The following is a 27,426-nucleotide window of genomic DNA, read 5'->3' as shown; positions in this document are numbered from 1 at the left end:
CATGAGAAATTACATCGCTAATCAGCATTTTTGCCGCAACTAATTTATGAATGAGTCTGCATCTACTACATTAAAGAGAATCGCTTTATTTAAAGTGAATAAAATACCCTAGTTAATGGAGTTGAACATTAATTGAGTCGCAGACACACACCTGACTCGTGTGTGTAGAGTAGATGAGATGAACACACACCTGACTCGTGTGTGTAGAGTAGGTGAGATGAACACACACCTGACTCGTGTGTGTAGAGTAGGTGAGATGAACACACACCTGACTCGTGTGTGTAGAGTAGATGAGATGAACTGGGAAAGCAGGCAGTGGGTCAAACCACTGTGAGGAAGGGGAGGGGGGAAGTCAACTGTTTCTAAATGCAGTTTTTTTTTTCTACCTACAAAATTATTTAGCTATGCATACATATATTTTAAAAATAATTATTATCGGGGGGGACAATCCTCGGATGGGGGGACATGTCGGGATTCACGCCGATGATGGTAGATGACAAGTAGGTTGATTGGAGAGATAACAGTATAGGCTTAAAAGTCAATTGATGAGACATGGTGAGAGGTGTAAACAACATCTCTTAGACAAGAACAGATCTGCCACACCTGCTACTTTCACTTGAAGCATGGGAAAAAGCATAAGCAGAAGAAAGAGCAGCGAGCAAATTTAATCAAACTTCCATGTTGAAGTGATACATTATTAATTAATATTAGGATAATTGGTCAATGTATATGTTCAATCAGCAAGAAAAGGAGGAGGAGATAATAATCCTACTGTTCAAATCACGTCATATATTTTTAGCCTGAGCATAAACATTTCAACTTTACATGTGTTTATTGAACTGGAAATGTATTTATCTGGAATTTCTTAAAATGTCAGTAATGGTGTTAGTGCTCAGTTTTAGTTTTGGCGATGTAATTCAGTTTAGGAGCATGTCCCAGTGAATGACAATTGACTCAATTGATTAAAAAGCCAACATAAAGACACTCAGAGTGCAACACGATGCTACTGTTGTTTTACTATTTGTGTCTACTGTTCACTTTGGTGAAGCAGAAACTCAAAAAGAATCCACTGAAGTGTCACAAAAAGACACTTTTCAATCTCTATATCTATTTTAACATCATAAAACATGTCATGATTGTGTAGCTTTTAATTAATGGGCAGTCAAACTGCTTTTGCTTCAACACGAGGAAAGAATATAAACATGAATATATACTGTTTTTTTCCCCTCTGTGTCTCATGTAACGTTTTGCTGCAGATTTGAGTTGTAAACCAGTATAGAGTACTAGCGCCCTCTTCAGGACATCTTGGTAAAAACGTTCCTTTAATGTGTTACAGTATTGGGTTATATTATACCGGTAGCAGATATTTTTTTTTTATCTTGCTCGTGTCTATATGTTATATATAAAACCCTAAAAAAAAGGGGAAAAAATATGCTTAGTAACATTTATACACGAAACTAATAGATAATAAACAACATTCGAGTGTAGTTAGCAAATCTGAGAGTTCGCTTAGCATTGCTGAGAAGGCGGCATGGCAAGGTAAGATGTATGAGTAGTCAGCAGGGAAGCTCTCTGATGAAGCTTGCTTAATTCATTAATTAAATCCTTGTCTCTAAAGAAAATCACCAGAAATGTAAAAGTATTTAGTTACAAACGACTACGTGCAATAAGTGAATTTTTTGTAAATACGGATTTTATTTGAACTGTTGCTCCTACCAGTAGAAATACAAAAACAAGCAAGAGCTGTCCATGTTGTTAATCTGAGGTTTTCATGTGATGTGTCTGGTGTGAAATCGGAGTAACACTTATCATAACTTATCATACACACTGACTTCTATGCTTCTATTGAACAATTCTATCATACTTATCTTACACAATACAATCAGCCTAATTATATAATATATGTCAAACCTGAACCCAGATATTAGGGTTGCACAAGCCAGTGCACTCTTAGTACTGGTCCCAAGCCCGGATAAATGGGGAGGGTTGCATTAGGAAGGGCGTCCAGTGTAAAACATGTGCCAAATCAAATATGCGGATCACAAATTAGAAATTCATACCGGATCGGTCGAGGCCCAGGTTACCAATGACCGCCACAGGTATTGTCAGCCAACAGGGTACCAGTGAAATTGGGCTACTGTTTGCTGAAGGAGAGAAGGAAGACGTCTTCAGAGACAGCAGGGAAAGGACAAGTGTAGGAGAGTGGAGGTTTGGGTGGGCACTTAAAATGTTGGTACTACTGGTGAAGGGAGAGAGATAGCTGATATGAGGGAGAGAAGAAAGATAGATATGTTGTGTATTCAGGAGACCAGGTGGAAAGGGAGTAAAGCGAGGAACATCATTGGGTGGATGGAAAGAGAAATGGTGTAGGGGTGTTTCTGAAAGAAGAGATTAGTAAGAGTGTAGTGGAGGTGAAGAGAGTTTCTGATAGAGTTATGAACATACAGCTGGAAGTTGAAGGGATGATGATGATAAATGTCATCAGTGCTTATGCTCTACAAGTGGGCTGTGAGATGGAGAAGGACAAATCATAGAGTGAATTAGATGAAGTGGTAGAAGGTGTACCTAGGAAAGAAAGATTAGTGATTGGGGCAGACTTTAAGGGCATGTAGGTGAAGGGAACAGAGGTGATGAGGAGGTGATGGGTAGGTATGGCCTTAAGGAGAGGAATCTGGAAGGGCAGATGGAAAAAGGATGGAAATGGCAGTGATGAATGCTTATTTTAATAAGAAGGAGGATCATAGGGTGACATATAAGAGTGGAGGAAGGTGCACACATGTGGACTATATTCTATGTTGGAGATGCAACCTGAAAGAGATTGGAGACTGTAAGATGTTGGCAGGGGTCAGTGTAGCTAGACAGCATCAGATGGTGGTCTGTAGGATGGTTTTGGAGGTGAAGAAGAAGAGGAGGAGAGTGAGGACTGAAAGAAGAATAAGATGGTGGAAACTGAAGGAGGAAGACTGTAGTGTGAGATTCATGGAAGAGGTCAGTCAGGGGCTCCGTGGTGGTGAAGAGGTGCAGAATGATTGGGCAACTACTGCAGAAGTGATAAGGGAAACAGTTAGGAAGGTACTTGGTGTGACATCTGGAAATAGAAAGGTAGACAAAGAGATGTGGTGGTGGAATGAAGAAGTGCAGGAGAGCATAAGAAGAAAGGGTCGGTTGTATCAGATGACATATGATAGAGGCATGGAGATGTTTAGGAGAGATAGCAGTGGAGTTTTTAACAAGATTGTTTAACAAGATTTTGGAAGGTGAGAGGATGCCTGAGGAATGTAGAAGGAGTGTGCTGGTACCAACTGTTAAGAATATGGGAGATGTGCAGACCTGCAGTAACTACAGGGGTATAAACTTGATCAGTCACACCATGAAGTTTTGGGAAAGAGTAGTGGAAGCCAGGCTGAAAGAAGAGGTGACCATCTGGGAGCAACAGTATGGTTTCATCCCGAGGAAGAGCACCACAGACGCATTATTTTGCTTTGAGAATGTTGATGAAGAAGTATAAAGAAGGTCAGAAGGAGTTGCATTGTGTTCATGGATTTAGAGAAAGAGTACAACAGGGTGCCGAGAGAGGAGTTGTGGTATTCAATGGGTAAGTCAAGTATATCAAAGTGTGTCAAAGTATGTGAGGGTGGTGCAGGACATGTATGAGGACAGTGTTACAGCAGGAAGTGTGCAGTAGGAACGACAGACTGGTTCAAGGGGGAGGTTGGACTGCATCAATGATCGAATTTGAGCCCTTTCCTGTTTGCAGTGGACAGGTTGATGGAAGAGATCAGACAGGAGTCTCCGTGGATTATGATGTTTGTGGTGAGAGTAGGGAGCAGGTTGAGAAGATCCTGGAAAGATGGAGGTAAGCACTGGAGAGAAGGGGAATGAGAGTAAGTAGGAGTAAGACAGAGTACATGTGTGTGAATGAGAGAGAGGAGAGTGGAGTAGTGCAGTTGCAGAGGTGCAGAAGGTGAAGGAGTTCAGGTACCTGGGGTCAACAGTACACAGTAATGCAGAGTGTGTTAGAGAAATTAGGAAAAGAGTGCAGGCAGGGTGGAGTGGGTGGACAAAAGTGGCAGGAGTGATTGGTAATAAAAGGGAATCTGCGAGAGTGAAAAGGAAAAGTTTATAGGACTGTGGTGAGACCTGTGATGATGTATGGTTTAGAGACAGTGGCATTGAGTAAAAGACAGGAGGTGGAGCTGGAGGTAGCAGAGTTGAAGATGTTGAGGTTTTCGTTGGGAGTGATGAGGATGGACAGGATTAGAAATGAGTTTATTAGAGGGACAGAGCATGTAGGACGTTTTGGAGACAAGGTGAGGGAGGCGAGATTTAGATGGTTTGGACATGTGCAGCGGAGGGACATGGGGTATATCGGTAGGAGAATGCTGAGGATGGAGCCACCAGGAAGGAGGAAAATAGGAAGACCAAGGAGGAGGTTTATGGATGTGGTAAAGGAAGACATGCAGGTAGTTGGTTTGACAGAGGCAGATGTAGAGGACAAGTGGTGTGGAGACAGATAATCTGCTGTGGTGACCCCTAATGGGAGAAGCTGAAAGAAGAAGTAGAAAACGAAAAAGAAGAAGAAGTATAGTGTAGATTATTTTTGGCCATTTCGTGGTTTTTTTTTAATCCTCTGCAGTACCACATTTGGCCACAAAGGAGCGATTTATAATTATCTATTTAACCAGAAACCATATTTTATTTTTCTCTATTTAAAATACTGACTTTAATACGTCTAATATTAGTTTTACATCGTTTAAATTTAGTTTATTTATTTAGTAAAAAGTTTAATATCTGTTGTAGTTAAGATTGTATCTGATTGGTCGGTTTCTGAGCTCATTTGCATTTCCTATTCCTCCTCTTTCAGTCCAGACTTTTAAAGGGTTTTTTCTTCTTAATGTTTTTGTATTTGCTTCAATGTAAAATGTTTTGTAGTTTATTACATGGTAGTTTATGGTACATGGTTATTGTACATGGAAGGTAACGGTGTAGTTTATGTAGTTTATTAAATCTCCTGTAAATAAGTCAGTGTCTGCAGTCCTCCTGAGTTGTGTAGTGAAGGAAGTCTCTCTTCGTGTTTTCTCTCTAAAGGTATCGCTTCTCGGCCTTTTGGCTAAGATCAAGTGTAGTATCTGTTCTTATCAGTTTAATATCTGATACGTCCCCTATCCGGGGACCATATATTAAATTGATTTTTGGAACAGGGAGATGGAATAGGGGCTTGCTCCGTCCACTCCACGCATCGACCCGGTATTGCAGTACTTCCGGGATCGGTGCACCCCCACTTTACTGGTAAAGAAAGATTGTAACATGCTTTATCATCTCCACTTTTAATTATTTTATATAAGCGAAATTGTGTATACGAAATGATTGTAGTTGAATGTGTTCAGTGTACACAGTGAATAATTCTAGTAGAAGATATAGTTAAGGATGTAGGATCAGTGTGTGTTCATTTACTACCGGCTTTATTACTTTAAATTATTCTTTTAACACGATTTAAATCTCAACTTTCAGCGATTATAACAACCACAACAATATTGTGTACAGTTTAACTTAATGTGGCACTAAAAACTTAAAAAACGACGTCTCTGAAACATACAATTACACGGGTAATAAATCATAACTAATAAATTAATATCAGTCAGACTCATTACCGGCCGAGCAGTTGATATATAGTCAGAAATTTTAAAGTATTTTTTCTGATTTATTTGTGGTGATTTGTGGTCTGGAGTCAGACTAAAAAATGAACTAATTTACTTCCGGGATCGCTCTTAGCTCTTATTACGTATTCAGAGCATTGCATCATGGGAAATTTAATTCTGCTCACAACATCTTTAAAAAATGCCAAATAATTGACGTCGTTCAGAAGCACGTGATTCTTTGAGTGTTTAGACTGTACGGTTTTCCATGTGCATGTGTGTGTAATAAATAAGAAATGTCACTCACCATGATGGTAAAGTGTGTGTGTGATGGTGACGGCGCTCCACAGTCCGTTTCCAACTCATACTTACCTGGCAGGGGAGATACCATGATCAAGAAGGTGGTTCACCCAGGGCGAGGCTCAACCATTGCACTCCGGTTGTGCTGACCCCTGCGAATTCCCCAAATGTGGGAATCTCGACTGCATAATTTATGGTAGTGGGGGACTGCGTTCGCGCTCTCCCCTGATTTCACTGGTGAATAATAGATATGAATAATTATTTTATTGTTTAATCTTTAACGTCTTAGTTATTGCTAAAGTATTTATTGTATATTCTATTTCAAAGTCACATTTTTCCTCTTTTTTGTAGTCTTTCTTTCTTCCGAAATCTATTTATCTATTTTTTTCTTCAATACCACTGGTGTTATGGACTCGAGATTTAACAATCGTGGAAAGTATTCACTGTTGACCATTCTGCCTTCTGATTGGCTGAGATTCAACAATCACTGTAGCAGTCACATTGTAGACTGAATGTAGAATAATTAACAAATGGTAGTTTAACTATGTGCTCTAATTAAGACATTTTATTGACTCTTCTAGAGCCAAGAGAAAAAAAGAATCACTAGTGGGACCAAACTAAGTTAATGCATTTTTTTAAATCTACGCAGTTGTGCCCTGATTAATGTGTATTTTGGTAGTATAAAGTAGGTAGACCTGGCTTTTCTTTTTCCTACATTTACATTTATGGTATATGGCAGACCCCCTTATCCAAAGTGGCTTAAAAATGCTTAAAGTCTTCATCAAGAAATCTATTTTAATGATGGTTCACTTGTACACAAAACTAAAAATACATCAGTGTAAAACTATTGGGAGAGAAAACTGTTAGATAATGATTTTTATTATTATTTTTTTTTAGAAGTGCTAAATTAATACCCATTGGAGGACTTGCATTTGCATTTAGACATTGTATGAAGACTGCTAGAGACTCAGCTGGATATCAAGTGGAAGTTTGTTCTACCACCTAGACACCAGAAGAGCCAGTGTTTTGAGTAGTGAAGAAAAGATATGAAGTTTGCGTAGTTTGAACTTCCAACTTTTTCCAGCTTTTGTTTGTAAGAGGTGGTTTTAGGAAAAGTTACCGTACAAGATCAGATCATTGTCAAGATGTGATCTCTTCCACTTTCTCTCTGATGCACTTAATTCTACTAGACTGCAGTGTAACAATTCCAATAGCCAAGTAGCATTGCATGATGTCTTCCTGGATTAAGATCATAGCAGGCAAAGAGAGAGTAAGTAATGAGGAAAATGAGGAGAGGAAGGTATCTGTGACTAAAAAAGTGTCAGGGTCAGAGAGGGCTAAAATGCCTTTGTCAGCTCCAGAGGAAGAAGACACAGTGAGATGGTTTTATTGAGTAGGAGATCAATAATGATAGTCAGATGTAAGCAGAGCAAGTAGGATAATAGTAAATGGTTGCAAGCGACGATTGGAGACGTGTTGCAGGGTAGCATGGATATCAGTAAGTGTAGTTAGCAAATGGGAGAGTTCACTTAGTATTGCTGAGGAGTGGGCATGTTAAGGTGAGATGTATTAGTAGTTAGCAGGGGAGCTCCCTGATGAAGCTTATGTCTTTATTAATTAACTGTTATACTTATCTTACATAATACAGTCACCCTAATTATATTGAATATGTCAGGTGAATAAAACCTAAACTGATGGGTCTTGAAGTATCAACTAAAGTTTATAAAGTGATTATTATTAATCTAGGTGAACAGAAATGCTCTACTTATTTTTTTTATGATGAAATGCAAAACCTGCCTAAATACATTCATATTTATATGTTGAAATAAAAGAAAATATTATTTCATTTTGTTGTATTTAATTTAACCTGTCTGGTACAAGAACGTTAATCACACACTGACAGGCTCTCAGGACCAGCAAGGTCTTCTCTCTTCTGGCATAAACACTCTCAGAATCACTGACTTAATTTATTACATTTTTTTTTTATGAAAATTTAGTAAACTATTCCCAATAGTCTATTCTCTTCATGTCATAGCAATTCTCTAGCATGTTTCCTGTAGTGTCTGGAATAGAAATAATCATATTTCAGCCATCACATCATGTTCAACAGTTCAAAACAGTTTTCATGAACCATTTATACTTTGCATTTTCTCTCTTGCAGAATTTGCACAAAAACAATTTGTTGTACCAAGTTATTTTCGGTGCACAGCATTTTCAGGATTTTGTTGTTTGGCAGTAAAGTGCCCATCTATGAGATTATCTGTTGAAGGAGCAGCTGTTTTTTTGCAGGTGTTCATTTAACTTTATTAAGGCCTTATATTTACAAGAATGTTTAGTATATGCTGTTTTAAATATATAATCTGAATAGTGTGATTACGTATTCCTCATTAGTGGCTCTGATTCTGTTTATTCTTGTCAGTACTATTCTTCTTCTTCTTCTTCTTCTGCCGGCTGCTCCCATTAGGGGTCGCCACAGTGGATCATTCGTTTCCACACTACTCTGTCCTCTACATCTGCCGCTTTTAAACCAACTACCTGCATGTCTTCCCTCATTACATCCACAAACCTTTTGGTTGGTCTTCCTCTTTTTCGTCCTTCCTGGTGGTTCCATCCTCAGCATTCTCCTACCGATATACCCCATGTCTCTCCTCTGCACATGTCCAAACCATTTCAATCTCACCTCTAATTATAGCAGTCCCTCTAATAAGATTGTTTCTAATCCTGTCTATCCGCTTCACTCCCAATTAAAACCTCGACATCTTCAGCTCTGCTACCTCCAGCTCCACCTCCTGTCTTTTACTCAATGCCACTGTCTCTAAACCATAAAACATCGCAGGTCTCACCACAGTCCTATAATATTTCTCTTTTCACTCTCGCAGATACCCTTCTATCACAAATCACTCCTGCTATCACTCCTTTCCACCCACTCTCTACTCTCACCACAAATCACAATATTATCCGCAAACATTATAGTCCACAGCGACTCCTGTCTGACCTCGTCCGTAAACCTGTCCATCACCACAAACAAAACTGACTTCCTCATACATTTCTACAACTCCTCTCTCGGCACTCTGTCATACACTTTCTCTAAATCCACAAACACACAATGCAACTCCTTCTGACCTTCTCTATACTTCTTTATCAACATTCTCAAAGCAAATAATGCGTCTGTGGTGCTCTTCCTCTGCATGAAATTATACTGTTGCTCACAGATGGTCACTTCTTCTCTCAGCCTGGCTTCCACTACTCTTTCCCAAAACTTCATGCTGTGACTGATCAACTTTATTCCCCTGTAGTTGCTGCAGGTCTGCACATCTCCCTTATTCTTAAAAACTGGTACCAGCACACTCCTTCTCCATTCCTCAGGCATCCTCTCACCTTCCAGAATCTGGTTAAACAATCTTGTTAAAACTTCACTGCCATCTCTCCTAAACATCTCCATGCTTCTACTGGTATGTCATCTGGTCCAACTGACTTTCCACTCATTCATCCTCTTAATCGCTGCTCTCATTTCATCCTTACTAATCCTATCTACTTCCTGCTTCACCATCTCCACGTCATCCAACCTTCTCGCTCTCATTTCCTCATTCATCAGCTGCTCACGCAACACATCCGTCCCAGCTCGGTCCCTCTGCCTGGCCAAAAGGTACAAATCATTTTCTCCTTCCTTAGTGTCCACCTTCTAATACATGTCCAACTTCTCAAACACTAGTTATTACTATTCATGTCTATAATTCAGCATTGTCCAAAAAGTTATGTATAACATAATTAGAGTAAATAAGGCTAAAATAAACATAATGAAACTATAGCAGTTCATCCTAGCAGGAAGGATTTAAGACCTGCATAATGCTATTGGGCCTGTTTAAGTAGATAAACCACAAAGCTGCTCTACGCCAAACCTCACCAAGTCTGTTTAATTATTTCAAGATAATAAAGACATGATACCCTGTAAAAATAAAGAAGACCTGGAGCAAAATCCGATCTATATAACCCAGTTTGTTCAATTCTGTATGTGTTGTTAAGACATTGCACAGGTGCTCTCTTGTCTACATTGTCCTTTTTTCTATTCATTTTCTTTGGTCACGTTAAAACCTCAAACTTGAAGATATACGTGATGCAAGACTGTGAACGGCTGAATACAAGTTGTATTAGTTCTGATACATGTTGTCTAGATGGTCTCTGTGCCTTAATATTGAACATTTAACAAAAACGATTAAAGTAAGAAATTTGAATCTTGTAGATCAGGGGTCCTCAACCACTAAACTGGTACCAGATCATGGATCATTTGGTACTGGGCCATACAAAAGAATGAAAGAAAACTTTTACATTTTTAGTTTATTTCTTTTTTATTGATTACATCTGCAAGATGACCATATCTACACATGCCAATTTTCCCAAACTATTGGTGAGCTACATTTCACTATATATGTAATTGAAAATAATAGTTAAATCATATGACAAAATAATAGTAATATAATATTAAAATTGTCTTGTGTGAAACTTGGACGTGATACAAAACAGGTTGGGGGACCACTGGTTTATATTATTGTTAGCACGGGCACATTTGTTTTAATGCAGTGCCACATTTGGCCACAGAGGGGCGACTCATTATAATCTCTTAAACCCGAAAACATATTTTAATATGCGTTTAAAATGCTGACGTTAATAAGTCTAATATATGTTTTACACTCCTGTTTAATTTAAAACCTGTTTAATTTAGTTTATCTGTTTAGAAAATAGTTTAATATCTGTTGTAGTTAAGATTGTATCTGATTGGTCGGTTTCTGAGCTCATTTGCATTTCCTATTCCTCCTCTTTCAGTCCAGACTTTTAAAGAGTTTTTTCTTCTTAATATTTTTGTATTTGCTTCAGTGTAAAATGTTTTGTAGTTTATTACATGGTAGTTTATGGTACATGGTTATTGTACATGGAAGGTAACGGTGTAGTTTATGTAGTTTATTAAATCTCCTGTAAATAAGTCAGTGTCTGCAGTCCTCCTGAGTTGTGTAGTGAAGGAAGTCTCTCTTCGTGTTTTCTCTCTAAAGGTATCGCTTCTCGGCCTTTTGGCTAAGATCAAGTGTAGTATCTGTTCTTATCAGTTTAATATCTGATACGTCCCCTATCCGGGGACCATATATTAAATTGATTTTTGGAACAGGGAGATGGAATAGGGGCTTGCTCCGTCCACTCCACGCATCGACCCGGTATTGCAGTACTTCCGGGAACGGTGCACCCCATAATAAAGTGAAAGAAAGATTTCTGATGGGATTAGTAGTGTCAGTGATCTGTGATCAGATCCGCCTTCATTCTTTATTCTGTGATTGTATATGAAGTGATTATGGGTGTCAAAACTAAGTTTCACAGAAGATCACATCAGGATAATCATTATAATAATGCCATAATGGTTCCCCCTTAAAGGAGCATTTTACATAAACACACAGCCTTGTAAGGGGAAACATCTAAATATTGAAGGCTCACTTTGACATACTTTTAGCTCCATGTTTGGTGTCAAAATGCCGAAGTAGATTGTACACTTTCACAACCTCCACTGCCTCATAACACAAAAGACATACCGGTTTGTGCTCCTTGAAGCACAAACATATATCCGCCTTCCCATCTTTCTTGAAACAGCCTTCTATCTGCATACATTTTTCTCTTCCTGGACATTTTGGTATCATTGTTTGTATTTCTTAATTCGGAAAATGGCGCTGATGTGGAAACACTGCCGTCACTTCACGGGTAACATGATCGACATGCATTATGGGAAATGTAGTTTATGGTCAATGCACCCCTTTGACTTATTTATTATAAGACGATCACATTTTCAGCTCTCGCGGGCCTTGAGTTTGACACATACACATCATCATGACTGAAGTGAATGACGCTCTTCTTTTTATTTTTATTTTTTAAATAAAGAAAAAATAGAAAATACACACTATGTAAAATACTCTTATAGAAAATAAATCACGTGTTTTTAAATGTGTTTTTGCAGAATGAAATTTCCCATGATGCAGTGCTGTGAATGCTCTGTCACTCACCATGATGGTAAAGTGTGTGTGTGATGGTGACGATGCTCCACAGTCCGTTTCCAACTCATACTTACCTGGCAGGGGAGATACCATGATCAAGAAGGTGGTTCACCCAGGGCGAGGCTCAACCATTGCACTCCGGTTGTGCTGACCCCTGCGAATTCCCCAAATGTGGGAATCTCGACTGCATAATTTATGGTAGTGGGGGACTGCGTTCGCGCTCTCCCCTGATTTGACTGGTGAATAATAGATATGAATGTTTGATTTGGAGAAACTTTTAATAGAGCGTGATGTAATGCATCTATTCAGTGATCTGTATAGAGATCCATTAAAAACGTCTTTTTTTTTTTTTCTAAATTGTTATTTTTCTCTTTTTTGTTTATTGTTTGCACCAGGTTGCACACGTGCACTGTATGTGGTGAGGACACTTACTAGTTCTTACCCCTGTGTTTTCTGTTTTCTGTAATTGTTGTATGTAGTACCAGGTTTCAGGAGGAACGTTGTATAATTTCACTGTGTACTGCATCAGCTATATATGGTTGAAATGGAAATAAAAGCGACTTGACATGAGAGAACAAAAGCCTTACAAATAATGTACATTTGTATATAAGTGGAGGATTCAGTTCTGAGTGAAGTAAGCATTGTTTTATGAAAAATCAACACAAAAGACTGTCAAGAGAGACTCATCAACCTGCAGTCAAATAACATTCCATCCACTTTGTTATGGTCTCTGTCAATCTCCTCAAAGGATCTTAATTTCTTCAAATGTCCACCAGCCAAACTAACACATCACAGTGCTAACACCCAATATATATATATATATATATATATATATATATATATATATATATATATATATATATATATATATATATATATATATATATATATATATATAAAACTATATTCATGAATTTTGTATCTTATACATGAATTTTTACCAGAGATAGAAAAACTGCTGATGTGTGGCACCTTATATTTCCTTGATTTCCTTAACAGAGGCTGCTCTGTCTTTCAGTAAAAAGTCTTGCATAACATGCAAGTGAAATTTAATTCCAAGGGACTGCACAGTCTGTGCAGGAGTCAAATGGTTCTTCTTGTAATTGGCTTTTTATGCACATAGTAAATCAGGAGCTCTGCCTTTTATCTGCTATCTGCTAAGACTTGTTGGAAATTGTCATTCATTTATCTATACATATTGACTAGTTTCAATTAACCAGGCAAATTCAGTTTGTTTAATCCACGTCTGATTAACTCAAATGCAAGTGGGCATTAAAACCTGTCAAATTGGGCTTGATGTGTTCTGTCAGGAGAAACTCTCTAAGGCTGCAATAAAATGCCTAAATGTTATTGTACACTTTGAAATAGTCTAATATTTATCTGTTTATACTTTATTTATATTTTATACATGGATAATCTGACTACTGTTACATACATATCTTTTTATATATCATATAGTATATATTTGCATAGTTGAGTACATTGTTAATATCTGTTAAGTGTTTATATTATGATAGCTCTGCCACCCCTTGTGGTTCGCTTGCATTTTTTTTTTTCCCCATTCATAAATAATTTCTTATGCATTTATGTCTCTAATTTCACTCACAAAATGTCTTTACCTTGTTGGCTTAACAAAGATGTTTAGAAAACCTGCAGGATCTAAATCTCCTGCTCCTCTACATGTTTCTCTGTAAACATATACAGCGATCAGTGATCTCCAGACTCAGACACGTGACACGAACCTATCGTATACGTAACGTGTGCGAGGCGCCTTTCGCGGTGTCAGTCCAGATGTGCGCGCGCGCGCGCGCACCGCCCCGGCACCTGCGCGTTCACGAAGGCGACACAAAAACACGTGTTTTTTTTCTTTTGTCCTCAGTAATAATGAGTATAAAAAAAAGAGACTGCAGTGTCGTCGGTTGTGTGCTCTTCTATTAAGATAAAGCTAAGAGCGTAACCAGGTGAGTATTGAGGCAGTCCGTCTATTCGGGGTAAATATGAGAAGCTTTGATCAACTGGAGGTCACGTGCTGTTTAATACCTGTACCTTTACCTTACTCTATATCTAGCTTCCTGTTTATTGTAACATGCTCAAGGAAAGCTTTCTTTCTCGTTACATTCCGTTTTGTCTATACAATGAGACACAATGATGAAAACCTCTACAATAGTGTGCAATAAGAAGTCAGAATGTGCCGCTTCAGAAAAGTGCACAAAGCCGGTGCGGTTTACGGACAGAGCGGCTGAAGAGCGTTTACATTCTGGGTTTCAAAATAAGAGCAGCCGTGTTGCAGAGACGACCAGGACATGTGTTGTGTTGCTTCTTGTTTTAACAGCTATTGACGTGTTTTGTATGCTCTTACTAGTCTTAATTATTCAGTGTCAGTCTGAATACGGATTGAATGAAACGCAAAACATTAACAGACAAACATGTCATTACTTTACCCAAGTCGCACGCGGGGATGAGGAGTGATCATGACCCTGGTGACCTCTACAGAACTTTGTTTTTAACCTTTTTAAATCCTAGACGTCTTTCAAAAAGTGAGCTATAATAGTTGAGTTACTTATTTTACTTGTAAAAAAAAATAAAATAAAATTTGCAGGCAGAGCTTTGTGTACATGACTGGAAATGGGAATAGTCTCAATAAGGATAAGATATTGAAATCATATTCAATTTTATTTATTAGCTATGCCTTTAGGATGTTGCTGATGAAACAGGAAATCTTATGAAGCTCCAGATAGTTAATTTTTCAATTGAGACTGTTTTATACTGTTCCTTTACAAGAGATTGTGATGTAGATCACAATCATTAGACTTTCATTACCGTTTATCTCTCTTACTTCCTTACTTTCACTCTTACTTCCTTGATATTTGTGCCATTTTTAAGGCTTTTTTTTAAGTGGTTGTTTATGTGAGAGTATAAAATTCCCATTACACAAATATTTTACTGGCTTAAAACTCAGAAATAAGAGTCCTGTAGAAACAATATTTGTAAAATTATGTTTCATCCAAAATTTGTCCCAAATGTGGTACAATTTGGTGCTTTTCTTGCTTTTAGACACAGATACTTACTAATTTGCACATAAAAAAACTTTTACTCTTCCTGGTTAATCAAAGCTACTACTGCCAGGATTTGGCAGATTACATGAAGTAACACATCACCCTGATGGCAAGTGATCTGATCAAAAAACATGATCAACTTGTTCTTGTTAATATTATGAACAGCATCTATGCTGTATGTTTAACATCCTTAGATTGAACAATGCTGAAATAAACAATGGAATTATAGCAGTTTATCAAGGCAGGAAAAAAGTAAGATCTACAAACCCGATTCCAAAAATGATGGGACACTGTACAAATTGTGAATAAAAAAGGAATGCAATAATTTACAAATCTCATAAACTGAAAGTGAGACATTTTGAAATGTCATGCCAAATATTGGCTCAATTTGGATTGCATGAGAGCTACACATTCCAAAAAAGTTGGGACAGGTAGCAATAAGAGGCCGCAAAAGTTAAATGTACATATAAGGAACAGCTGGAGGACCAATTTGCAACGTATTAAGTCAATTTTCAACATGATTTGGTATAAAAAGAGCCTCTCAGAATGGCAGTGTCTCCAAGAAGTCAAGATGGGCAGAGGATCACCAATTCAGAGTTTTTCAGAGAAAAAAAAGTTATCATCATCTACAGTGCATAATATCATCCAAAGGTTCAGAGAATCTGGAAGAATCTCTGTGTGTAAGGGTCAAGGCCGGAAAACCATACTGGATGCCCGTGATCTTCGGGCCCTTAGACGGCACTGCATCACATACAGGAATGCTACTGTAATGGAAATTACAACATGGGCTCAGGAATACTTCCAGAAAACATTGTCGGTGAACACAATCCACTATGCCATTCGCCGTTGCCGGCTAAAACTCTATATGTAAAAAAACAAGCCATATCTAAACATGATCCAGAAGCACAGGCATTTTCTCTGGGCCAAGGCTCATTTAAAATGGACTGTGGCAAAGTGGAAAACTGTTCTGTGGTCAGACGAATCAAAATGTTAAGTTATTTTTGGAAAACTTGAAAGCCATGTCATCCGGACTAAAAAGGATAAGGACAACCCAAGTTGTTTTCAGCGCTCAGTTCAGAAGCCTGCATCACTGATGGTATGGGGTGCATGAGTGCGTGTGGCATGGGCAGATTACACATCTTGAAAGGCACCATCAATGCTGAAAGGTATATTCAAGATCTAGAACAACAAATGCTCCCATCCAGATGTCGTCTCTTTCTGGGAAGACCTTGCATTTTCCAACATGACAATGCCAGACTGCATCAATTACAACATCATCGCTGCGTAGAAGAAGGATCCAGGTACTGAAATGTCCAGCCTGCAGTCCAGATCTTTCACCCATATAAAAAACATTTGGCGCATCATAAAGAGGAAGATGCGACAAAGAAGACCTAAGACAGTTGAGCAACTAGAAGCCTGTATTACACAAGAATGGGACAACATTCCTATTCCCAAACTTGAGCAACTTGTCTCCTCCGTCCCCTGACGATTGCAGACTGTTATAAAAAGAAGAGGGGATGCCACTCAGTGATAAACATGGCCTTCTCCTAACTTTTTTTTAGATATGTTGATGCCATGAAATTTAAAATAAATGATTTTTTTCTTTAAAATAATACATTTTCTCAGTTTAAACATTTGATATGTCATCTATATTGTATTCTGAATAAAATATTGAAATTATCTTCCACATCATAGTATTATATTTTTATTCACAATTAGTTCAGTGTCCCACCTTTTTTTTAAATCGGGTTTGTACATAAAGTCTGCTACTGAGACTGTTTAAGTAGATAAACCTTAAGGAAATTATAATTACTATTACAAATTTTTTATTTTTGTACACATTTTTGCACTAATTACAAATCTGCTCTACACCAAAAATCAACAACTCTTTAATTATTGCAAGATGATAAAGTGGGTTAAATGCTGTATGTGTTGTTGAGACATTGCACAGGTTCTCTCTTGTCTACAGGTTTAGACACTGCACTTTCTCTTTACATTTTTATTTGGATTCTTGTTAAAACTGAATACTCGAACATGATGTGATCCTCTGTGCCACTAGATACAAGTTTTATTAGCGATGATGCATGTTTACAGTCTCTCTGTGGTTTAACATAGAAAAAGGTATCTAAAACATTTAAGAAATGTGAATAGTGTAGATTATTGTTGGCCATTTTGTGTTTTATCCTCTGCAGTACCACATTTGGCCACAAAGGAGCGATTTATAATGATCTATTTAACCAGAAACCATATTTTCTTTTTCTCTATTTAAAATGCTGACTTTAATACGTCTAATATTAGTTTTACATCGTTTAAATTTAGTTTATTTATTTATTTAGTAAATAGTTTAATATCTGTTGTAGTTAAGATTGTATCTGATTGGTCGGTTTCTGAGCTCATTTGCATTTCCTATTCCTCCTCTTTCAGTCCAGACTTTTAAAGAGTTTTTTCTTCTTAATATTTTTGTATTTGCTTCAGTGTAAAATGTTGTGTAGTTTATTACATGGTAGTTTATGGTACATGGTTATTGTACATGGAAGGTAACGGTGTAGTTTATTAAATCTCCTGTAAATAAGTCAGTGTCTGCAGTCCTCCTGAGTTGTGTAGTGAAGGAAGTCTCTCTTCGTGTTTTCTCTCTAAAGGTATCGCTTCTTGGCCTTTTGGCTAAGATCAAGTGTAGTATCTGTTCTTATCAGTTTAATATCTGATACGTCCCCTATCCGGGGACCATATATTAAATTGATTTTTGGAACAGAGAGATGGAATAGGGGCTTGCTCCGTCCACTCCACGCATCGACCCGGTATTGCAGTACATCCGGGAACGGTGCACCCCATAATAAAGTGAAAGAAAGATTTCTGATGGGATTTCAGCAGAAACTCAGTGTTTGTGTAATTAAAGAGTGTAAGTGTTAATGATCTGTGATCAGAACCGCTTTTATTCTTTATTCCTGTGATTGTGTATGAAGTGACAATACATCATGACTAAAATGAATGATGATCTACTTTTTATTCTTTTTTTAAATAAAGAAAAACATAGTAAATAAACACTCAAAACACACACACTTAAAACACACACACACACTATGTAAAATATACTTATCGAAAATAAATGACGCGTTTTTAATAATTTATTTTAATTTATTATTTTTTTTTTTTCAAAGATGTAGTGAGCAGAATGAAATTTCCCATGATGCAGTGCTGTGAATGCTCTGTCACTCACCATGATGGTAAAGTGTGTGTGTGATGGTGACGACGCTCCACAGTCCGTTTCCAACTCATACTTACCTGGCAGGGGAGATACCATGATCAAGAAGGTGGTTCACCCAGGGCGAGGCTCAACCATTGCACTCCGGTTGTGCTGACCCCTGCGAATTCCCCAAATGTGGGAATCTCGACTGCATAATTTATGGTAGTGGGGGACTGCGTTCGCGCTCTCCCCTGATTTCACTGGTGAATAATAGATATGAATGTTTCTTTTGAGCCAAATCTTAAGTAGATTTTTCATTGAGTTTATTCAAATTTAAATAGTTTTGTTCTGTTTATTTATGATGCGAGAGTATAAAAGTCTTAAAAAGAATGTAAATTTCTTTATCAGTGGAGAATTCATTTCCGAGCCAAGTAGGTTTTGTTTTATGAAAAATCAACACAAAAGAACTCAACTTTCTATATATATTCATGAATTTTGTATATTGTACATGGATTTTCACCAGAGATAGAAAAACTGCTGATGTGTGGCACCTTATATTTCCTTGATTTCCTTAACAGAGGCTGCTCTGTCTTTCAGTAAAAAGTCTTGCATAACATGCGAGTGAAATTTAATTCCAAGTAACTGCACAGTCTGTGCAGGAGTCAAATGGTTCTTCTTGTAATTGGCTTTCTATGCACATAGTAAATCAGGAGCTCTGCCTTTTATCTGCTATCTGCTAAGACTTGTTGGAAATTGCCATTCATTTATCTATACATATTGACTAGTTTCAATTAACCAGGCAAATTCAGTTTGTTTAATCCACGTCTGATTAACTCAAATGCAAGTGGGCATTAAAACCTGTCAAATTGGGCTTGATGTGTTCTGTCAGGTGAAACTCTCTAAGGCTGCAATAAAATGCCTAAATGTTATTGTACACTTTGAAATAGTCTAATATTTATCTTTATATACTTTATTTATATTTTATACATGGATTATCTAACTGTTACATACATATCTTTTTATATAGTATATAGTGTATATTTGACTAATAGTTGAGTACATTGTTAATATCTGTTGAGTGTTTATATTATGATAGCTCTGCCACCCCTTGTTGGCAGAGCCAAAAAATTTTTTATTATAGTTTAAGCCTTCGGTTTAGAATATTATCATCTTATTTCCAGTCAGGACATTTTGTATGGATTTGGAATGGCTTCTTGGTCAGTCATTGTCATGGACATTCCTTCAACACTGCTTCACATCCTCATGAATCATTATGAGAAATGTTATGAGTTTTAACTTGGCCCTTAAGTCGAAAGTGCACTTTAAAATGATGTACTTATCACCCTGGATAAGGGTACTTCTAGTTGAAAAGCCATATGTTTTGCAGACAGAGCTTTGTGTACATGGCTGGAAATGGAAATAGGCTCAATAAGGATAAGATATTCAAATCATATTCAATTTTATTCATTAGCTATGCCTTTAGGATGGTGCTGATCAAACAGGAAAACTTATGTAGCTCCAGATAGTACATTTTTTTAATTTGAGACTGTTTTATACTGTTCCTTTACAAGAGATGGTGATGTAGATACACTTTTATTACCGTTTGACTGATCACTCTTACTTCCTTGAAATTTGTGCCATTTTCAAGGCTTTTTTTTAGGTGGTTGTTTATGTGAGAGTATAAAATTCCCATTACACAAACATGTGATTGTCTTAAAACTCAGAAATAAGAGTCCTGTAGAAACAGTATTTCTAAAATTGGCATGTTTCCTCCAAAACTTGTCCCACATGTGGTACAATTTGGTGGTTTTCTTGCTTTTAGACACAGATACTTTTGCACAAAAAAAAAAAAAAATTCACCCATCCTGGTTAATCAAAACGACTGCTGCCAGGATTTGACAGATTACATGAAGTAACACATCACCCTGATGGCAAGTGATCTGATCAAAAAACATTATCAACTTGTGCTTGTTAATATTATGAACAGCATCTATGCTAATTCTTCTCTACTGCTTCTCTTTCTTTACCCATCCTGAGGCATTCTGGGGTTGCAGCAGCTTCAGTTGTGTCCCATCGCATGAAGATTATGGACTTTCATATTATGGACCATAAAACATCACAAACCATCTAGGGATGTACCATCACCCTTTGGATCGCACTTGTAGAGTTTTGACATTAGATTTCTTTCAATATTTAAAGGCTCTGGCATGGAGGAAATGGTGTTAATCTATTTTATGAGTTGCTCAGGAGCTCCTGGTTCCAGAATGTCAACTGACTGTATAAGACTATAGAAAGGGCATTTCACACACTTCAGTGCTCATGATAGTTCTCTTTCTCTCCGGTGTTTTGTATTGTCTTAAAAATTTATAATCACAGTCTTGATATTACCAAAATCAGGATGGTTCCTCCTCTTGAGTCTGGTTCCTTTCAGCGATTCCTTCTCATACCATCTAAAGGACTTTTTCCTCACCACAGTCGCCCCAGTCTTGCTCATCAGGGATAAATTCACATACTTCACTTATGGGCAAAAAATTTTTTCTATAATTCTTACATTCTGTAAAACTTCTTTGAGACGATGTCCGTTGTGTGAAAAGCGCTTTAGAAATAAACTTGTAAAAAAAAAAAAAAAAAAGTGATAATAGCATATTTGCCACTACTTGTAGCCACTTGAGAGTGACAGTGATAAACTCATGAAAATCTGATGCTTTAACACAACTGCAGATTAGTCTTGACTACATCTCCAGCAATACATGTAACAGACTAATAGACCATGCTGGCCTGAAATTAAAATGCCATGTTTGCTGCAATTGAGCTTTTTGGCATAGATTATAAACGCTATAGTCTACTGCTATCATTATCATAACTCTTCCTTTTGGTTTAAAAACGTGTCTCAGTAGTGTCTGACCAAAGGCCAAAACCAACTGATTATTTAAAGAGGTTATGAGTCAGGGTTAGTGGAACAAAGGTCATGTGAAGACTTTTGGTTAATTTTTTAAGAAGATCTTTTTATGTTCACAAAGAACACATTGAAGCACAAACAAAGCAGGTTTCGTGATTTATGCCTCGTGCATTGACTCTAGATTGGAGCTATATACCTATAATTTATAGCATTTTCCAGGCCTTACTAGGAAGAAATATTCACAGCTTGGCTTTTGCAGCTGGTGTTTGTATTTTTAGGATATTCTGGTATGAAGTGTCTCTTCTTGATCTACATGCTAACCCAAGGTTTATGACTATGAATGTACAATTACGTTTTTACAACATATATAACATATAGAGCAAACCTCTAAAATATATATATGTAGGTATTTTACTATGGAAATAAGTTTCTCCGTTTGTTCTCTTTGTTTTCTATCATTATTCCAGATTAGCGATGGCTATGCAGCAGGAGAAAAAACACCAGCATGTGGAAGCTCCAGATGGAGGTTGGGGCTGGGTGGTGGTGGTTTCACTCTTCATTTCTTCAGCCCTGGTTTTTGGGCTCCTCCGCAGTCTGGGGGTTTTCTTTGTGGAATTTGTGAGGTACTTTGGGGAGAGTGCTCAGGCTGTTTCCTGGATAACCTCCATTGGAGTAGCTGTACAGCAGTTATTGAGTAAGTGAAACCACGAGTGCAAACATGCATCATGCTGATAAGAATGGATTTATTTGTAAATAATTAATTTGAGCTTCACACAGGAAATATGGTCTTCATCAATAAACTCTAGGTCATAAATTTATGTATATGTAATCCTTGACTTGAAATATTCAATTCAAACCATATAATTTAAAATGGATGCACATTTGTGGAAAGGAATATAATGGGGCTGTCAATCTATTAAAATATTTAATCACAACTTAATCGCCCATTTTTATCTGTTCTAAATGTACTGTAAATTAATATTTCTCAAGTTTTTATTACTCTAATCAACATGGGCATAGACAACTATGGATACTTAATGCAAATGTATGTGTATTATTAGTGAAACCAAACTCAACTTAGAGCATGCAAACTAAACATGGTTCAAAGGTCATAGATGTTATTCAAAGAACGTGTTCATGTCTATTAGACACATGAAAAAAAAACATAGAAATACCAGGGTCCCATAACTTGTCTTTCATTGCACTGAGCAATTTACCTACACAAGTCTGTTTACATTTTCAGATGAAAGAGTAGCTCGGAAAGATTATTCTTGTAAATGTTATAAATGATGGTGTTTTGAATTCGGTAAATTATCAGGACACCAAACCGAACTTTTGCTATGTTTCCACACAGGCGGTTTTGATTGCCTGATGTGTGCTTCATGGCGGATTTTGGTGCTTGAATTTTTTAATTGGTGCATCCATAAACCAAATGTCGATTAAAAATATCAGTGTAATGAAAGGACATCGTGAATAATTGTGTGTTGCGTTAAAGGTTTTCATTTTTACTCTTTTATATTTAATAAAAAAATAAAAATAAAAACGGAATTGCTTGCTTGCTGCATTAATTGCTTGTTAATGCGTTAATTTTTACAGCCCTAGAATATACTGTTGATATTATTATTATTATTATTTTTTTTATTTACAGCATCTAGCAGACTGTCCAGATCAGCTTAGGAAAATGCTTTAGAGTGTATATCAAAAACACATTCTCATTTCTTCATTAGGTCAGGGACTACCATTAAAAAGATTTGTGTGAAAACCACTCATTTTATATTATTTGCATTGACTACTGAAACTGAAACATTAAGAACACGCTTACACTGAGAGAAATATAATTAATCATATAATAATGACAAAAGACATGCTGCCATATAAATTGAGGCTGCACATAGTCATAATTTGTAACCAAATACATTGCTGATGGTGGTTTTAGGATTTTCACTTCTGCCTTCATTTGTTCATTTTAAATCAAAACAACTTCTGTTTATGCTTTCCTGTCTTTACCTTATATTGTTAAATTTAAGTCTAAATAAATTCCTCTTATAGTTTGCCCTTGCTGTCATTCAGTGCTTTTAGCAGTTTGTGCACTTGAACATTTATCAATATTTGTGTGGGCAAAATAAAAGTGAATGCATGTTGGATTGTGTAGGTGTTTTTTTTTTTTTTTTTTTTTACGCAAACAAACATTGCACTAAATGTTGTTTGCACACATTTGCATATGCGTATTTGATGTATATAGGTGTGTTTATTCTAATTGTTTTGTGTCATTTAGCGTAATTTATGTTGTATTATGTAGCACTTTGTAACACTAAGGATGCTGTATTGTATTTACTCTATATGTATGAAATTACTTTAAGAAGGCGTTGGAGGTGGCTCAGTGGATGGACTTCTGATTGGTTAATCCCGAACTGGTCAGTTATATAAATTAAATAGCTTTAAGTCGCTCTTGTGACTGACCAATGTCGTATATGTAAACATAAAAAGCCACTTTGCATTTGACAAAAAAGGTTGGTTTGTCAGAGTGAATAAAACCTGTATAGCTGTTATATCTATATACACATTATAGCCAGTGGTCTTTGCTACATAAGCTTAATAATTCATGTGTATTTGTAGGTCCGTTGGGCACGGCTGCTTGTAGTGCCTATGGGTCTCGTCGTGTTGTTATGATTGGGGGCTTTCTTTCTGCATTGGGATTTATTCTAGCTTCTCAGGCTAAAACTCTCACACACCTCTACCTGACGATGGGACTCATTTCAGGTGACCACTAATTTGCATACTGTTCAGTTGTTATATGTATTGTTTTGCAAAGGTAAGAATCTACCTCACTTTCTTTTCTCCCTCTCTTTAGGGTCAGGCTGGGCTCTAGTTTTTACCCCAACAATAGCTTCTGTGATGCAGTATTTTAGCAAGCGGCGATCTCTTGCTATGGGCCTTGGCTTCACTGGTGTGGGTTTATCATCTTTCGCATTTTCTCCACTTTTCCAATTCCTGGTACAGTTGTATGGATGGCGTGGGGCACTTCTGATTCTCGGTGGTCTCAGCCTTAATATTATAGTCAGCGGTGCCCTTATTCGACCACTCGGACCTACTAAAGTTATAGAAAGGGTACTTATTTTAAATCCTGTTTGGACAATTTCTTATTTTCAATACTAAAATGATGGCCAAGTGGTAGTGAATTTTTGATGAAAGTGATTATTTTGGAAAACTGGGCATGATTATGGCTATGTCTAATTGTATATTACATGCATAGTAATGTAGATTAAAATGTAATCTAAATTGCTCTCTCTCTCATCTTTCCCCAGACTAAAGCCAAAAGCCTTTCTGACAGATTCAGGTCCTTCTTTTCCCACACTTGTGAATATTTTGAGCTGTCACTGCTCCTGCACAGAGGCTTTCTCACCTACAGTTTGGCCGTCACATTCATCAATGCTGGGTACTTCATTCCATATGTGCATCTTGTGGCCCACAGCCGCCTTGTGGGCTTCAACGAATTCCAAGCTGCATTTGTCATTTCCAGCACGGGTGTGACAGACATTGTGGGGCGTGTGGTGTCTGGCTGGGCCTCGGATTTGCGGCATATGCGCTCGCTCCACCTACTGACCATATGGTCGGCTTTAGTGGGTCTGTTTCTTCTGCTGCTGCCCCTGTGCTCAACACAAGGGAACTATGTGGGTCTGCAGCTGGTCAGCATGGCATATGGCTTCTGTGCCGGTGCTTTGACACCACTGGTATTTTCTGTGGTGCCAGAGATAGTGGGAAAGGAACGCATGGTTGGTGCACTTGGACTCCTGCAGCTTATTGAGAGCTTTGGAGGACTGCTTGGAGCCCCACTTTCCGGTAAGCAACCATTTCTTTAAGCCTAGGATGGTCACTGTATTAGATAGTTGCTGAAGAATTTTTGCAATGGTTTTATTGGTTATATTTGTCATTATTAGCAATAGAATTTGTTTATTTACTGTACTGCAGGGATAATAAACTATAGGTCTTCTGGGAGGGCTTTTGAAATGGCACATGAACTAAAATGTTCATGAATCTTTTCTATTTAATAATATTTTAAACACAGTTTAAAACAATTTTTTTTAAATATAGTTCTATTGTTAGGACTTGAGAATAGTCTACATATGATAACACAGTAATGATTTAGAATTTATTGCAATTTAACTAATCAACTATGTAAATTACACGTTAATTAATACACCACCATAGCTATATGGAACCACTGTAACATCTTACAGAACTGTGGATGAATGCATTTACTGGACTGTTGTAGTTATTTCTCACTGTGTCTCTCTGCTCCCCTCTCAGGCTGGTTAAGAGACCTCTCTGGTTCTTACATATTGTCCTTCGTCGTAGCTGGTGGATTTCTCATCATGGGTTCCATAATAATAACAACTCTTCCCCATTTCTGCTCTTGTACCAACCCCCCACCTCTTTCACCAAAAGACACCAAAAATGAGTTCACTGAGGATGAGCAACTTAAACAAGTGTTATCCTTGGACTCCACAGAGAATATACAAAACACTGACAGGATTTCTGAGACACTCCTATCTCAGAACCCCATAACAGATGATGGCACTGATTGCTGATTGGCTGGTGGAGCAGTATGGGCTTGTTGCTGGAATCATATTGATGCTGATGCTGATTTTATGGTGCTTATTCTTTTTGTAAAAAAAAACCCCATAGAGGAACAATGTTTACAGAGAAACTGTAGCAAGTTAAAATATATATCTGAGAAAGAACCATCATTATTGTCTTGTGCCAGTTTTTCGGGTCAGACATATTTGCCTTTTTTAGTATCTTTATATGCTAACTGTTATTGTTTCAAAAACATCCTTGTAAGCTAATACGCAACAGTACTTTAGGCATTTAAAACCCAAATAAAATATAGGAAATTACTAGGAAATATGGGAATGCACAACGATTACAGAAACCACATTATAACAGGACCGATATATAACAGGAGTGCTTATTGGACTTATTGCTGAACTCATTGAACTGATTGGTCCAGTAATAGTGTGAGTCTATAATACACAGAGCTGTGTTTTGTATCATTAAATAGAATATGGCATTGTGCTAACATTAGGAATAGTTCTGCATTTATTTCACAGTATACTCTGCCTTAAAAATAGCAAAAACCTGCTACACCAAGTGACCAGCATGGAGTCCTATGTTTGTGTTGCAATTGTGATCACTGAGCTATTTGATGCACTTCATCTGCTAAAGTGTCCTACTCTTTAATTCAACCAGGGGAATTTCTTTTTACAAAATTTAAAGTATGTCAGTATGTATTTGAAGAAGAACCTGAAGCATTGCAGTTTTCAGTTGTTTCATATTAGAGTATACTGGACCAGCATCAAGATGACAAATATTTTCAGCAGAAGACTAATATTTGTTTACACAAAAGAAGTGTTTAATTCATTTGGAATGTTGTATCCAGTACTCACTGGAATACTAGTTGAGTATTGTAATACATATTTGCAATATTTTTGTACACTGAAACCTTACGCATGTGAGTTTTTTTTCATTGTCAACTTTAAAAACAAATGCTGCATTTTTGGTCAGAATTGTAGGCGCGCCCACATGCTGTGAAGAAGACCTTTACTCTCACATTAGCAAAGGAACATTCAGGGTACTAGTGCTGCATAATGAGTAACTTATTTTATTATGATTTAAAATGCCAAGTATAATAACATGCTTTTATAACTTATATTATGATGATTAATTATTTTAGGCTTATTTTCTTTTCTTTCTTTTTTTTTACATCAAAGTATTTCAGTTATTTGTGTAGATGGTGACCTAAATTTGTGTGCCTAAGGTGTGTGTTAAAGTGTATTGGATTGTGGTTCCTAGCTTTTTGATATCCTCCACTTGGCTTGGTTGGAAAGCACTTTTAATTACATAAACTGTATAGTTATAGGTTTAAATGCAAATTAGGTTTCACATTTAACAGTATCTGGTAATCGTAAAGCAAAGCTAAGAGTCTTACTCAGTTTTACCAAGGAGACATTCCAAGGAGACATCAGTGAGTGAACAAAGTCAGTTACCCATTGAACATTATTTCAGCTTCTCTAAAGGTCACCATAACACATCTGTTGAGATTAAACATTACATGTTGAATGAACCAGCTAAACTAAATATTGTTCAGCAGTTACTAAGAAAACTCTTTGCTATTCTATCTGTCTTACTAGTCAATGTAGTCTATGTAATGCCCATAATTAGAAACAAACCTAGGGTTATTATATGGTGCATATGTCTTATTTGGTTTGGAATTAGAAGCCTGATTTTACATTCCCTATCATAAAACAGTCATTAGATCAAA

General features: G+C 37.1%; 1 protein-coding gene across 5 annotated transcripts; it reads left to right on the top strand.

The window, feature by feature from the left end:
* The first annotated feature begins 1,447 nt into the window (after positions 1-1,447).
* Positions 1,448-27,426, top strand: slc16a13 (solute carrier family 16 member 13). Of its 5 annotated transcripts, none has more exons than XM_083541508.1 (6): positions 1,448-1,539; positions 21,572-21,798; positions 23,721-23,864; positions 23,956-24,212; positions 24,410-24,944; positions 25,413-27,426. In XM_083541508.1, the coding sequence occupies exons 1-6, from the start codon at positions 1,532-1,534 to the stop codon at positions 25,691-25,693; spliced, it is 1,452 nt and encodes a 483-aa protein (XP_083397634.1). In that variant the 5' UTR covers positions 1,448-1,531; the 3' UTR covers positions 25,694-27,426. The 5 variants fall into 5 exon arrangements, with proteins under 5 accessions (XP_083397634.1, XP_083397638.1, XP_083397635.1 ...); XM_083541512.1 differs by lacking the exon at positions 1,448-1,539 and adding an exon at positions 4,592-5,289; XM_083541509.1 differs by lacking the exon at positions 1,448-1,539 and adding an exon at positions 13,691-13,926.

This window comes from Silurus aristotelis, assembly GCF_946808225.1.
Source record: "Silurus aristotelis genome assembly, chromosome: 5".
NCBI classification, from domain to species: Eukaryota; Metazoa; Chordata; class Actinopteri; order Siluriformes; family Siluridae; genus Silurus; species Silurus aristotelis.
This window is presented reverse-complemented; position numbering and strand designations above follow the sequence as displayed.